The sequence below is a fragment of the Equus quagga genome, chromosome 9, assembly GCF_021613505.1.
Source record: "Equus quagga isolate Etosha38 chromosome 9, UCLA_HA_Equagga_1.0, whole genome shotgun sequence".
Lineage (NCBI taxonomy): Eukaryota > Metazoa > Chordata > Mammalia > Perissodactyla > Equidae > Equus > Equus quagga.
Window position 1 is genome coordinate 66,084,472 of NC_060275.1, and position 15,041 is coordinate 66,099,512.

Below are 15,041 nucleotides of genomic sequence, written 5' to 3' on the forward strand. Positions count from 1 at the left end.
AGCAGTGGGAATAATGGGGTACTTCAAGAGGAACGCATAGTTTGTTCATTTCTGTATCTCATTATTGGGGTGTCTTTTCCAGGATTTTTGTGTCTGACGGGCACTGACATTTGAATTTCATTTAATTTTCACATGTCATTAAATATTATTCTTCTTTTGATTTCCCCCCAATCACTTACAAATATAAAAATCATTCTTAACTCAGGGGTCCTACAAAAAACAGGTGGTGGGCCAACCCATGATATTGTAGAAAATCTGAAAATATTGAAGAATAGTTAATATTCTGTTCCCTGATTTTCCATATTTCGTCCCTGAGGTGTGTAAAAGTATGTCAATATACTAAATACTTTGATGTCTCATTTTTAAAAACTAATTGTATCTGTGAACAAGTCCTCAAGTCATACACAAGATTTCGTGGCTCATGGTGGCCCATGTTTTTCGTTATTTAAACTAAATGCTGCATAAGCCATGAAAGTTTCCTTTAACATCACTTCCTAGAACTAGAATTGCGGGTTTTTCACATTTCTCCCCCAAATTTCCTGGGAAACACGAGCTTGTTTCTGAAGAAGCCGCTAATGCTGCAAGGAATTCTGGGGAACGTAGTTCAGCTTTGCAGCAAGCGAGTCTCCCGGCGCTCTGCAGGAATATTTCCGGCGGAAGTTGCTCGGCGTGAGAAGGCGGCGAGATAGTTTTCCACAAACGCCGCTCACCCGCGCGCCTGGGTAGCGCATGGGGGGCGTGGCTCCATGTCCCCACGCGATTGGCTGGTGGCTTTCCGGGCACGCGCATACGGCGCTTCGGCCCCGGCCCTCACAAGGCCGTCTGGGAGTTGTAGTTCGGACTTCTGCCCGCACTCGGCCGTCGGGCGGCTGCTGGAGGTCCGAGGCAGTCCCCCGCCTTCGGCGTTTGGCTCGGAGGATGGATCCTGGGCCCGGGCCCGACGCGGCGCCGCTGACTGGCCTGGCCTGGTCGTCGGCCTCGGCGCCCCCGCCGCGGGGATTCAGCGCGGTGAGCTCCGTCGGGGGGCGGGGGTTGAATGGGGGCCAAGGCGGCCGCAGCCGGCTAAGGGCTGGGCGCTGATCCGCGTCCCCCCCAGATCTCCAGCACCGTGGAGGGGACGCCCGCCAGCTTCGGCAAGAGCTTCGCGCAGAAATCTGGCTACTTCCTGTGCGTCAGTCTCTTGGGCAGTCTGGAGGTAAGGGGCGCCCACCCTCGAGATCCCCGGGGTCCGCCACCTCCCGTGCCCATTCGCTGGGCCCTGCGCCAGGCGCGCCGTCCGCGCTGCTGGGTGACTCTCGCTCTGTCCCCGCCCTCAGAATCCGCAGGAGAACGTGGTGGCCGAAATCCAGGTCCTGGTGGACAAGAGCCCTCTCCCGCCCGGCTTCTCCCCGGTCTGCGACCCCCTGGACTCCAGTGAGGCCCGCGTCGGAGGCGGAGTTGGAGGGCGGAGGGGGCGTTCGCGTCCCTGCGGGGAGGACCAGGAAGGGAGTGGAGGGACGACAGGCGCGCGATCTCTGAGCCTCTGCCGTGCCCTCCATGCACTGGGTGATGACAGGGCTGGCTGTGCACTTGGAGCCCTGTTCTAGGGCGCGGCGCTGTGCCCTGCCCTGCGTAAAAATGAGCGATTGGCACAGCTTGTGCTAGAGTAAGAATTCAGTCGCCGCCTGTTTTATTACTATTCCTGCTACACCTGCTCCTTACATGTAGCCAGGCTGAACCCCCTGCGGTTCCTTTTAATTTCCAGACTTTTGCGCAGCCGCGTCCTCTGCCTGGAACACTCTCTCCGTCCTCGGGTTAGCTGATGCTTCCTCGCCCTCGCCCCTCCTCTTCTGGCTTGCGAGCCTCGAGCCTCCTGCTGCCCTCCCAGCCCTGACTTTTCTGGTGTCTAACCACCTGGCTCTCCCTGCCTCTGTCGTGTCTTGTCATTTATATTTGACTCTCAGAGCAAATCTATTGATAATGGACTTGGCAAACTTTCGGTAGAGCCAGATAGGAAATATTTTAGGCTTTGTAGGCCAGATGGTGTCTGTTGCAAAATTTTTTTTTTTTTTTTTTACAACACTTTCAGAAGGTAAAACCATTCTTAGCTCTTGAGTGGTGCAAAACAGACCTTGGGTGGGATTTTGCTCGTGGGCTGTAGTTTGCTCACCCCTGGATTTGAGGACTGAGGAAGAACAAGATTTGGAGGGCCAGGATGGGGTCCCAGTTCTGCCTGACTCCACAGCTACCCACACTCACTGTGGTGTGCACGGCCACCCCATGAATGCTCCTCCCTGTCACCAAAGGTGAGCCTGCCCCAAGGGCTCCTAAAGACTGCGTGGAGTCCCCTCCTATGGCCATACCATTCACGATTTAACCACCACCCTAACACTATCCACGTGGCTGTCTTAAACCACGCCCTGGTGAGCATCCTCTGGGACCATCTTTGGACCCCTTCCCTACCTTTCTCTCTTCTCACTCCCCTGCCCCCCACTCGCAGAGGCCTCCGTGTCCAAGAAGAAGCGCATGTGTGTGAGGCTGGTGCCCCTGGGGGCTGTGGACACGGCTGTGTTTGACGTCCGGCTGAGCGGGAAGACCAAGACAGTGCCTGGGTACCTGCGAGTAGGGTAGGGTCGCCCCCAGCCCCTGGCCTCCTTCCTTGCCCTTCCAACTCCCATGTCTACTCTCTGACCCGCAAGGACTCCCTTGAGTCTCCCTGTCCTTTCTACCACCTCTCTGTTCCTCAGTTCCCACACGTTAAAATGGGGGCAGGTGCACCAGTCTCGTAGGCTCATCGTGAGGAGTAAATGCACTGGGGTGTCTAAAGTGCCTGGCACGGGGATCGGGCCCAGCAATGTGAGTTAGTGTGTGGCTTCGGGTATGGGCTGAGACACTGAAACAGAAATCTCCTGGAGGCCTGGCTTCCTCCTGCCTCCCCTGGCTGCACACTGGGCCAGAGCCCCTCCCCTCTGTCCTCCGCCTCTAGGGACATGGGTGGCTTCGCCATCTGGTGCAAGAAGGCCAAGGTCCCTCGGCCGGTGCCCAAGCCCCGAGCTCTCAGCCAGGACATGAGGGGCCTCTCCCTGGACCCGCCCGGGCAGCCCAGGTGAGTCCTCAGGCTCGGGGATGGGGGCGGCCATGGAGGGCGTCAGACCTGAGCCACCCCGTGCCACCTTCACCAGCAGGAGTGGCTTGCCGGAGCGGACGCTGTCGAGGATGGGCTCGCGGGCGTCCACCCTGCGGAGGAACGACTCCATCTACGAGGCCTCCAACCTCTATGGCATCTCCGGTGAGTGGGAAACTGAGGCACTGTGGGGTTCATGCCACCGCTGGCCGAAAGTTGTATAGCCCGGAAGGGGCAGGGCCAAGGTTGGAACCAGGCCTGGGCCTCCCCGGTTCTGTGCAGACTGGGGCGAGCGGGGCCTTCAGGGGGCCTCTCAGGTGGGGGTGGGCAGCAGGCAGGCCTCAGGTCCCCTCTGCCTCAGCTCCATCCCCGCCTGTTTCCTCAGCCATGGATGGGGTTCCCTTCACACTGCACCCCCGGTTTGAGGGCAAGAGCTGCAGCCCCCTGGTGAGTCTGGCCCTGAGGAGCCTGAGTCTGCCCTGCCCATCGCCTTTCTAGGCACCAGGATGTGGGGATCGTCCTCTGTGCATCCAGCGTCCTGGCACCGAGGCCCGTGTTCCTGGGTTGGGGGAGGCTGGAGGCCAAGGTGGGGGCTGGAGGGTCTTGCTCCTGGAATGGGGGCGTCAGGAGGGACAACTGGACGCTGGTGGCTAGAGGCTGTGGCGGGAAGGGGAGGGGTGTTCAGGCAACTATTGAGGGGGACCCTCTGTGAAGATGAGGGAATGGGGGTTCTAGGTTGGGGTTCCTGCTCCAGACTGACCTGCCCCTGCCTGCCAGGCCTTCTCTGCCTTTGCTGATCTGACCATCAAGTCGCTGGCGGACATTGAGGAGGAGGTGGGTGACGGGACCAGGATGGGGTGCCAGGACCCCCCACCCAGGCCACAGAGTCTCCCCCAGCCACACCTCACCTCCCAGGAGCAGGAGATCGCTCAGCCCCTGATCCCCACCACCCCACCATCCTCCGGGCCCCCACAGTCCCTCTCTCACTCTGTGCTCTCCCCTCCCCCAGTACAACTATGGCTTCGTGGTGGAGAAGACAGCGGCTGCCCGCCTGCCCCCCAGCGTCTCGTAGCACCTCGCCAGCCCCTCGCCACCCGACGCCTGCAGCCTGGCAGCTGCGCACCCCTCCCCATTTTGGGAACCTTGGGGATGGAGGGCATTCTGGACCCTCATTCCCCCGGCAGAGCTGCATTCCTGGAGGAGGGGACAACCTGGCTGTTTGGTGATGGGGTTTCCCACCCCTGGGCCCTGCAGGGCAGGGGTGGGGGCTGGATGAAACCAGTGCCTTCAAGTCATTCGTGTCAAAACTCTCTGGGGCCTGGAGGCCACGTGGGCATCCTCCTGGCAATAAACACAGCCCTGTCCCGTGACTGGTCCTGATGCTGCCGTGGGGCCGCTGTTGCTGGCGGTCTCCACCACGCACATGGAGCACAAGCCGGGGCGGCGCACACTGAGCAAGCCGGTGAAATCAGCGGGGAGGCAGCGCTGCTGCGACAACCATTCACAGATAGGGAAACTGGGGCTCAGCGAGTGCCTGAGCTGGGATTCTAGGTCACAGACATGACCTGGGCCCGCCCGTCCATCGTTGCACGTAACAGGGATAATAGTAATGGTCACCGTTTATATGGTATGGACAGCACCCCCCATCCCCTGCTGCATGGCGTCCCATTCAGTCCTCCCACAGTCCAGGGGGAAGCCCTGGTTTTGCCACCGTTTTACAGATAGGGAAACTGAGGCAGGGGCGGCTAGGTCACAGCTGGGATTTGAACCCAGAGCCTGCTGTCCTAACCATCACGCTATTGTGCACGGCCCTTTTCCTCCGCTGCCCGGTGGATACTTAACAATCGATTCTCGTTATTCGCGACAAAGTTCTATAGAGTTGCCGCAAAAACTGAATTAGGAATTAGGGAAAACTGGGTTTCTGGAGAAGGACTGGGAGAGGTTCCTGCGGGCCTCCGCGCACCGTCGGGGTCGGTCAGCGCATGACCTGTGTTGCCGGTGTGGCGTTCCACACGCCTTGTTTGACGCATATTGTCGGTTCGCTGGTGCTCCCCCCGCAGCCCCCGGCGCTGCGGCTGGTGCCTGAAGGAGGCAGGCCTGACCCCTGCACTCTCCCTGGGACGCATCCCGGCCTCCTCACCTGGGACACCGGACAGCACTCAGCACTGCCCTGGGCCCTTCTAAATGCAAAGTCACCGAGGAAAAGCACAGAAATGCACGAAACGCGGCCCTAAAACCCGCGAGAAGGATGCTGGTTTGCAGCCAGAGAGCTGGACGGGAGGGCAGGGCGTCGCCTTCTCCCACCTCAGCTGGGAGCGTGTGCTGCTGGCGGCTCAAATTGTCCCCTGCTCTGGGCATGTCCTCCGGGGACCACGAAAGCACTTAGTATTCATTCTGAGGGTATAGGTAAATTTTAGCCAGTAGGAGAATTTCCAAATACAGAATCTGCGAATGTTGAGGGTGGACGGTGTCTGTTAACTTACCCGGGCCAGGCTCACACCCTCTTCTCCCGTCTGCCTCTGCCTTTTCGGCTCTTGTCCCCAGGTGCCCGTGGTGCCAGGCTGGCCCAGGTGCTGCTGCAGTCAGGGACGTCCCCAGATCTCCGTGGCTTAGAAAGGCTGAGGCTTATTTCTCATCCCCACCACGTGCCCCTGGCATGGGGCAACAGACTGCTGGGGAAACACGCCTGAAGGGGTGGTCACTGTGTCACCAGACAGTGGGGACAGACTCAGAAAAGTCTCTGCTGTCACTTAAGTGCTCCGGCCTGGAAGCGCCATGGAAGTTCTGCTCACAGCTCATTGGCTGGAGCAGGTCCCACAGCCCGGAGGGGACATACCACCCACCCAGGCACTTGTGTCTAACAGCCCTGCCCTGGGGCCTGAGGGGGCAGGCACAGCCCTTGGGGCCTGAGGGGGGAGGCACAGCCCAGCCCTGGGGTCTGAGGGGAGAGACAGTGAGCTGTCCTGGAGGGGTCAGTTGGGGGAGACCGGGCAAAATGTAGCCCCTCCCCCACGCACTTGGCCACCTTGGAAGAAGCAGGCCTGTGGTGCTGAGCCCTCCCCGCTCTGGGCACAACCAGCACCTGCCAGGTCCCCGCCCAGGCTGCTCTGGCGCCGGCCGCGGAATCGGATCCGGCCAGGAAGCAAAGGCTGTTTGTTCTCCCTGGCCACCTGCTTGGCCACCCTGAAACCAGCCCCGGATCACTTTCCAGGGCGTCCGCGTGTGACGAGGGGCTGCTGGATGGCCCGGGCGGGCCTCGGGTTTGACTGGACCAGCCATCATTGCTGAGCCACTGAGCCTGCAAAGTCCCAACCCTCCGAGCCCTGCCAGGCCTGGGCACAGCCTCAGGACGGGCTGGAGGGTCCCCATGGAGGCTGCCCACCCTTCCTGAGTGGGGGCATCAGTGCTGACCGCTCTGGCTGAGCTTACCTCATCTCGGGCTGCGGTGGAGGGAGCCGAAGCCCGTCCTTCCTGCATTTTGCTCCCAGATGCTGAGAGCCAGGTGTCACTGGGGCCTGGGTACCAAGAGGGTTGTTTCTGGAGAAACATGGTCCCAGCTGCACCACCCACCAGCTGGTCACCCTGAGCAGTGGCTTCGCCTCTCTATGCCTCAGTTTCTCCATCTTTTACAGTGGGGATCTCAACGGTCCTCACTTCATCGGCTGGTTCTGAAGAACACCTGTGCAGCTGTGTCTCTCCGCTGCCCCTGCCGATTGCTGCCAAGACATTTCCCGGCTCTGAAAGGCCTTCTCAGCTGGAAGGTTTCTGCAGCCTGAAGTCCAAGCAGGGTGGATGGAGGGTGCAACTCCTGGTGGCTTCTGCTATGGCAAACTCCACACTCTCTGTCTTCAAATGTTGTAGAGCCCAGCTTCAGCCCCTGCTGCAAGCTCCACCCCCAGGTCGCAGCGCTGACCTGGGTCAGCCTTGAGCACCCCCTCAGACCCCCTCCAAGCCAAGACCCCAAAGCTACTGTCTTCTACCCCAGCATTTTTTCTGCCTGTTCTTGAGCTTGATATAAATGCAATACCCCAATGAGTTGTATTCTGAGTCTGGCTAATTCTGTTCAATATTATGTCTGTGATATTCCTCTGGGGTGTTGCCTCTGTCAGACACCTCCTCTTTTTCATTGCTGAGTAATATTCCACTGTGTGGATGTACCACAGTCTGTTCATGCATTCACCTGTTATGAACATTTGTGTTGTCCTTAGTTCTCGGCCCCTCAGTGAAACTGCTCTGAGCACTCTCGTACGTGTCTGTTGATGAACACAAACTTGTTCCCGTTGGGTCCATACCCTGAGTGGAAATTCTGGGTAGCAGGGGAGGTCTATTTTCAGCTTTCACAGATATGGCCAAGCAGGTCTCCAAAGCCTATGTACAAATTTACCCTCCCACCTGCAGCGAATGAGAGTTCCGGTGGCTCAGTGTCTTCGCCAGCACTTGGCATTGTCAGTTTCCTTAATTTTGGCTATTCATCTCCCCAGAGCTCAAATTTCATAGCTATCCCGGTCACTCTTGCCAACCTAGACACGCGAGCTGGAAACAGTTGACCCCTGCTGTGTAGAAATTCCCCCTTTGTCCTCTTGCTCCTTCACTTGCACTGTCTGTCTGTCTTTGGGCAGAGTGTGCAGAACTTAGAAGACACTAGGTAGCTTCCGATACGGTCCCTAAAGACCACAGCGTTCTGGTGTTCAGGCCTGTGTAATCCGCTCCACTCGAGCGTCGGCTGGACCTAGTGACTCACTTCTGACTGACGGAATGAAGCCCAGGAAACGGGGCGTCACTTCTGTGATCATGTCATACGTGACCCCTCCAGCTCGTCACAGACCCCTCTTGTGGCTCTGACGAAGCACGCTGCCCTACAAAGAGCCTCTCACACCGCAGAACTGAGGGTTGCCTCCACTGACAGCCAGCAAGGAACCGAGGCCCCCGGCTGACGGCTCTCAGAACCCAATGCTGCTACGGTCACAAGTGAGCGTGGAGCAGATCCCAGCCCGGCTGAACCATGACTGCCGCCTGAAGAGGAGGCCCCTGCTGAGCTGTGCCCAGTTCCTGACCCCTGAAGCTGTCAGATAATAATCGTGTGTTGCTTTGAGCTGCTACCTGGTGGAGTGATTTGTTATGCAGCAATAGCTAACTGGTACAAATGAACAGGATATTCAAGTTAGGGAGAGAAAATGTGCCGGCTTCTCAGGTAGTATCCATATGATTCTTGCTCCACTCACCCTTTTGCCTCTGAGACTAAGTCCAATTTGCACTGTATCTAGAACCATCCTGAAGATGGTAGGCATGAAGTCTTTTCCAAATTCTTATTTTACCCAAAATATGTTTTAAAGGGTGTTAATAAAAAGTTTGCTCAGGGAAATAGGCTCGTTGTTGCATCGCGTAATGTCCTTCAAGGTGGCATCTGGCCTTCTGTTCTGAATGTCATCAGCACAGAGGACCCCAACTCCATTCTGTCACTTTCAGAAGACTTTATGTGCAGAAGTAAAGGACACAGACCCATGGTCGTATTGAGGGGACAATGGTGATACCTGTGTGAGTTAGGCAGGCTGTTTGGACACAATGGCCATCCAAAAGTCAACAGCTCTTCCCAACTGTAAATAGTGCAGTTAAGTGCTTTCAATATCCCAGTTATGCCTGCTGTTGCAAAAATGCAACACAGCTGGAGCAGATGCTGTCTGTACCCCCCTCCCCTTCACCCCCTCCACATTCATCTCTACATGATGAAGGTCACTCACAGCAAGTACCTGCAGCCCTGCGTGGGGCTTCCTGGGGCCACAGGAGTGTGTAGAGCTAGTGCCCAGGGAAAACCAGCAGTGTGAGGGGTCAATCCCTCCAAAAGCAGCTGTCAGCCAATGCCTGATGGGGGTCAGAGGATAAATACTCCAGCCCCCGAGGCCCTGGCGTGCAACCTGGGACCCCAGCTGGATGGAGACCTGGTTGTCCACAGCGCTGTCTGCTCATCGGTGCCCCCTGAGGGCTCCAGAGCTCCCTGCGGTCACCTCCAAGATAAATGAACAGCATCCCTGAAACCATCTCAGGGTCTGATGGCCCCAAACCAAGGCAGCATCTTTGATGGATTTGGTCCACATCCTAATGCACACCGGGCTGCTGACAGCTGCTCATGTCTGCCAGGCCTGTGGAATCACGTGAGACGGTGACACCCTTTCCAATCTGGTCCTCCTAGCTGTGTTCAGTGGGGTGGGGGAGGTCGCCTCATTTTATACAGAAGGAAACTGAGGTGACAGGTCGCATGACTGTTCCCTGAGCCAGGGCTGTCCCAGCTCCTGGAGGACCAAACCCACACCGGGCCTGGGACATGCAGAGACCTGAGCATCTGGCTGCAGCCCGGGACCTCGTCTGGTTCTGGCCGAGATGCGAAGCCCATGGGCGCCCTCCGAGGGCAGCGCCCACGAGCGGGCAGGTTTTGGTCAGGACGGCGGGCGGTGCTCCCAGCCTCCCGAGCCGGGACCCCGCTGACATTCCAGGGCGCCAGTGCTGGGTCCCCGGAGGGTGAGCAGGAACCAAATGGGCAAGGCGAGCGGTGCACAGGGCGGTGTGGAAGGGGCGCAGCGTCACACTCAGAGGCCTCGGCCCCTGCGGGAGCCTGAGAACGAGCACCTCCTTACATTGTTTTGTTTTTAGTTGAAGTGAAATTCGCTCAACACAGAATTCGCCATTTTAAAGTGTACAATTCAGTGGCATTTAGTGCATTGATGATGTTGTGCAACCATCACCTCTGTCTAGTCCCAGAACATTCCCATGATTCCCAGAGAAGACCCTGTGCCCATGAGCAGTCCCTCCCCACCCCCACCCCTGCCCCTGGCAAAACTACTCTGCTTTCAGTCTCCATGGATTTGCCTGTTCTGGATGTTTCCCGTAAATGTGTCTTCCTTGTGTGTCGGCTTCTCACTCAGCGTGATGTTTTGAGGTTCATCCGCGCTGTAGCGCGGGTCGGGGCTTCAGTCCTTTTTATGGCTGAATAGTATTCCACTGTGTGGATGGACCGCATTCTGTCCACCCACCACCCATTGATGGACGCTGGGGCTGTTTCCCTTTTGGGCGATTGTGAGCAGGGCCGCCGTGAGCTTCATGTACAAGGGCTGCTTTGAACACCTGTTTTCAGTCCTTCAGGCCTCCTTACACCTGGCACCCCACCCTAGTTCCTGGCCTTGGCGAGGAGTTGAGGGTCCAGCTTCTGGTGCCCCTGACCGGCCCAGGAGATGAGTCATTCTGCGCCTGCAGCCCACCAGGGTCCTTCCTCCCCGGCCCTCCTCTCTCCTCCACCCTCAGAGTCCCCAGGGCCTGCCCCATTCCAGAAAGTTCTCAGAAACTGGAGTCTCCAGGGTGTCCCGGGCACCTGCTCTGTCTGGGAGCCCTGTGTGATGGGGAGCCATGGCCGCTGCCATGTGCTCTCACAGGAGTAGCCTCATTTCCTGGGCCTCAGTTTCCCCATCTGTAAATGGGGTTGTCACCAGGATTAACAGGCCAAGAAAGCGCCTGGCGCCTGGCTGCAGCAGCAGGTGTGTGATGCAGACGGAAGGCGGGTTCTTCTTTTGTCCTCTTCGCTGATGTTGATCGTGTTCGCCAAGAGCCGGCGCTTACCAGGTGCCCCACGCCGGGACCACGCAGGCCGCTCACGCACGCCATCTCTTCACCCTGCTCCAGCCACGAGGAGGAGGTCTGCGCAGCTTCGCGGGACCCAGGCTGGTGGGGCACCCAGGCCTGTGTGTATCTGATCAGCTGGGTCCCTACTGGGCACTGTCACCTCTCTGCCCATCGAGAAGAGTACCAGGGGGCTTCATGCCACGGTGTGGCTGAGCCTCCTCCACTCCCTGGGCACCAGAGCCCCTGCGTGGCCCAGAAAGGGGAGGCCAGGAGACCTGTGGGGACACCTGTCTGTTTGGGGCTGGCATGGGGGCCAGGCCGTCCTCGCTCTCGGGGAAACTTACATGTGTGAAGATCTGTGGGACACAGGTCCCAGACTGGGGTATACCAGGGGCACACCCCTGCCCCTCACTCCTGCCCTCCCACCCCACTCCTGTCACCCCACCCCTCACCCCGGGCCAGGGCTTGGCCACACAGCACATTTGGATGTGGCTCAAGTGACACGGAGACAGTGAGAGGCGGAGTTTATTTGTAGGTCGTGCAAGACGGGAGGGGACCAGGGCCCCTGGAGACCCCTGGGGCTCCTAGTTATCCACTCCAAGCCCTGTCAGTCCTGGGAGCCCCAGAAACTGGCCATCAACCTGCATTCCCCTGTCACCAGGCACCCTGACCAACAGCAGCATGGTTGACATGCACTGGGGACCTACTGTGCACAGGCCCCACCCAGAAGGGCTTACACCAAGGCTCGTGCGGGCCCTGGGAGGAGGGCCCGCCTCCGTCCCCACGTTACAGATGAGGAAACTGAGACACAGAGTGGTGAAGCCCTCAGCCACGGACCCACAGCCAGGAGTCTGGGTCCAGCCCTCCAGCTGCACCAGGGGCCCTGGGCGGCTCTGAGTTCGGCACACAGGTTTCAAACGCTCACAGCCCGGAAGGAGTCGCAGAGTCTGAGCCTTGCACTGTCAGCAGCATGGGGGTTACAGGACCCGGGTTCAAATCCTGGCTCTGATGCTCAGTACTGGCCGTGGGACCCCTGGGGAGTCACTGCCCTCTCTGGGCCTCGGTTTCCTCATCTGTAAAATGGATGGAGACATTTAGAGAACCACTGCCTAAGCCTCACCCTTCCCTCTTGCCTAACTAATTTCTCTGGTCAGCTACATTGCCCAGCCTCCCCTGCAGCAAGGTGTGGCCATGTGAAGTATAAGCAGAAGGGTTCCAAGGCCTCCCAGGAAGATTTCCTACAGATCCTGAGGCAGCAATTGGTCTCTGCCTTTCCCTCTGAGTTAGGAGGTGAAGGCTGGAGCCCTGGCAGCTATATTGTGCCATGAGGCAACCTTGAGGATAAAAGCCAGGGATGCTGTGAACTGAGAAATCAAATCATATTGCTATTGTGGCTGAGCCTGGACCTATGTCTACAGAGTCCCCTTCCTGCTGTCTGACACCAGGTCTCTATTCCTGATCTCTGGGCTTACACCAGTGTTGAGTCCTTTCCTGAGCCCCCTGGCCTGTGGCCCAACATGCTGCGCATCTCTTGGGTGACCCCTTCCCAGTGCCCCCTGCCTGCTGACAGTGTCCGCTGCATGCGGGCTGAAGGCAGGCTGCTCTCCCGGCCTCCCCCCAGGTCTGTAGGAGCCGTGGCAGTCACTGTGGGTCTGAGGGAGTCCCCAGGTTCAGGGCAGAATGAGTAGGGGGTCTGGCGGTGGGTACCCTGTTGGGGCTGAGCCCTGGGGCTGGTCTTGGAGACTTCAGCAGGGTTGACGGGGTCATCTTCAAAGTGCGGTGGGGACAGCTCATGGGGGCCACGGCGGGTGGCCCGGGCCGCTCGGAGCAGAGTGTGGGTGAGCACAGCCACCAGGACCAGGGCACCCAAGCCGAGGATGGAGGCTGCCGCTGCACCTGTCTCGATCTCAAAGAGCAGCAGGGCATAGATGGACAGTGCTGGGGAAACAAATGGCTCTCATTTATTCAGTCTACAAACCTTTGCTCCCCAAGCCCTGAGAGAGCTCCCCAAAACAGGGGGACAATCATAGAAAACCATACAACATGATACACACATGGATCAACTCCTCTACTCCTCTTGCATCCCACAAACACATCATCCATGTCCATTTTACCAGAAAATGGTAAATTCTATGTTATGTCTACTTTACCACAGTTGAAACAACCCAGATCTCAGGCTTTCTGAACCCCTGTGATCGACCTTGAATGAATCACAGCCCCTCTCAGGCCTCAGTTTGCTGATGGGAACAAGAGGGTTGGTGGCCTATACTGGTTCTCTGGTGCCCTATCCAGCGTCCGGTTGGCAGCCTTCTTTTCAGTGGAAACTGTCCTGTGCATTGTAGGACATTTAGCAGCTTTTACCCATCAGATACCAGTAGCATCCTTCCCCTGCCTTGTCGTGACAATAAAAAATGTCTCCAGATATTGGCAGATGTCCCCTGGGGGCAGAACCAGCCCCATTGAGAACTGCTGGCCCGGTCCCCACCCTCACCTGTGTCGCGGGTCTAGGAGTGCTGACCCGCCCCTTTGACGTCAGTGATGTGTACCGTCCGGGGCTTGGCCAATCAGAGCATTGCTTCCCCTGGCTGTAATGATTGGTGCAGCGCTATCACATGACCCGAGCTCAGCCAATCAGAGTCAGCCCTGGGACTTTCGCTTGGGCCGTGGGGATGGAGGAATTTTCTCACTGCAGTGCTGGGGGCGTTGGTGGGACTGAAGCCCGGGGCTGCCGAGGACCCCTCTGTGCTGCGTGGGCTGTTTCTACGCTTTCTGCAGCTCGCACTCTTGCTTTGGAAGAGGCCACACTGCATCATGTCTGACATATTAAAGTGAGGCCAAGGACATTTTTTGGGCTAAACATTTTTGAAAACGTCTTTATAATTATTCTTTTGGCTCTGGTTAGCAACAAATGGACGATTGGCTGCACATGCTCAGGAATTCTTGCTGAGTGAGGTCACCTAACCTCAAAAAGAATCTAAATGGGAGCTAAACCAATTCTTAATTTAACGCTTAATGAGGCTGACATAGTTAGCTTTTTTTTTGCCCTTTGTGAGTTTTCTTGTATTTTAGAATGAGGATATTTTATTCTCCAAGTCTCCAACATTTTTGTTGGCCCGAAAAGGCTCAAGGTCACAGGCATTGTGTCAAAACCACTTACAGGCACAGGCGTCTTTCTCAGGGTACAGCAGGTGAAGAGGTGAAGTGAGAGGCACTCTGATGGCCTCATTCGAGTGCCTGGATCCAGCCACATCTGAGGCCAACCACCACTGATCTTTTCAGATACACAAGTCACCCCATCCACTCTCTTTTGTAAAAAAACCCATGTCCAGAGCATTTTATTAAGTCAAACAACAAAAATTATGCAGAACTCCCTTCACTTTTTATACGAAATCCCCACAATGAACCCAAGCTCGCTCTCAGCACTAACTTTAAACATATTTTCTAAACTTCAATTTCTCTATTGCAGGACTAAGGAAAAAACAGTAATAGCAAATCTCTTGTTTTTCATTCAGCTGAATACTTTTTTCCTCCAGTAAAAACGGCTGTTTATAGGGCTGCCAGGGATGTGTGTCTGACTCGGCACCGAGTCTGCAGAACCATCGACACATTTTTCAAGAGTAGAATGAAACAGAAGTCAGGAGTCTCTTTAAAGAAACTTGATGGTTTGATTCCTTTACGAGCACATGTAGGTGAGAGAACGTGGATCTAAGGAAAGTGCTTACTGGAGGTCCTGCTATTGGGAACCAGAACAGCCCTTGCTAAGGCCAGCCTATGAGACGCTATCTGCAGAAACCACAAGGACATGGAAACTTTAGTTCGAGCCAAACGTAGAGAGCTGATGGATCGGAGGGGTTTTGAAGACAACCACCACTTGTGGAAGCCCATGGGGTCAGGAGCCATCCACGGGCTTTGACGGGGGTTAGCTCCGAGCCCCTCAGCAATTCTCTGGGGCAGGACAGTGACCATCCCCACTGTACCTATGGAGAAACTGAGGCACCGAGGGAACTGCGCAAGGCTCCAGAGTGAGAAGTGTCAGAGCTGAGAGCTGAACACAGGCAGGCTGACTCTGGAGCTGACCCCACTTATGGGGCCATTAACTCTCACCCCAACCCAGGGCCCTATCGTTCTATCCCCCACGTTCTATCCCCAGCACGCACCTGCTAAGTAGACGGAGACCCCGCAGCAGAAGAGGCCGAGGGCCACGTGTCTGAGGAGGCGGCAGTCATAGAGAAACCAGTCAGCCCTGGTGGGGGGAGCAGGAAGGAAAAGGGCTCAGGAGGTGGAGGTGGGTAGGGGAAAGCCGGGGAGGAGGGGGAGGGAGAGGTGCCCA

The 15,041-nt window shown here is 57.0% G+C and overlaps 2 protein-coding genes across 4 annotated transcripts in view; one reads left to right on the forward strand and one right to left on the reverse strand.

Moving 5' to 3' along the window:
• The first annotated feature begins 707 nt into the window (after nucleotides 1-707).
• On the forward strand, nucleotides 708-4,473 carry MVB12A (multivesicular body subunit 12A). Of its 3 annotated transcripts, none has more exons than XR_006890182.1 (9): nucleotides 708-1,008; nucleotides 1,097-1,195; nucleotides 1,317-1,413; nucleotides 2,480-2,606; nucleotides 2,966-3,085; nucleotides 3,162-3,268; nucleotides 3,489-3,550; nucleotides 3,839-3,937; nucleotides 4,113-4,131. XR_006890182.1 is itself a non-coding variant. In XM_046672306.1 (9 exons), the coding sequence occupies exons 1-9, from the start codon at nucleotides 730-732 to the stop codon at nucleotides 4,173-4,175; spliced, it is 1,011 nt and encodes a 336-aa protein (XP_046528262.1). In that variant the 5' UTR covers nucleotides 708-729; the 3' UTR covers nucleotides 4,176-4,473. The 3 variants fall into 3 exon arrangements, 2 of the variants coding, with proteins under 2 accessions (XP_046528262.1, XP_046528263.1); XM_046672306.1 differs by having other exon boundaries at nucleotides 3,881-3,937; nucleotides 4,113-4,473; XM_046672307.1 differs by having other exon boundaries at nucleotides 3,165-3,268; nucleotides 3,881-3,937; nucleotides 4,113-4,473.
• A 7,706-nt stretch (nucleotides 4,474-12,179) lies between these two features.
• Nucleotides 12,180-15,041, reverse strand: part of TMEM221 (transmembrane protein 221) — a 4,931-nt gene continuing 2,069 nt past the window's right edge. The window contains exons 2-3 of the mRNA XM_046671241.1: nucleotides 14,869-14,954; nucleotides 12,180-12,649 (exon numbers count right to left, since the gene is read on the reverse strand). Of these exons, the coding sequence (XP_046527197.1) occupies nucleotides 12,180-12,649; nucleotides 14,869-14,954 (556 nt within the window). The remainder of the gene's footprint in view (nucleotides 12,650-14,868; nucleotides 14,955-15,041) is intronic.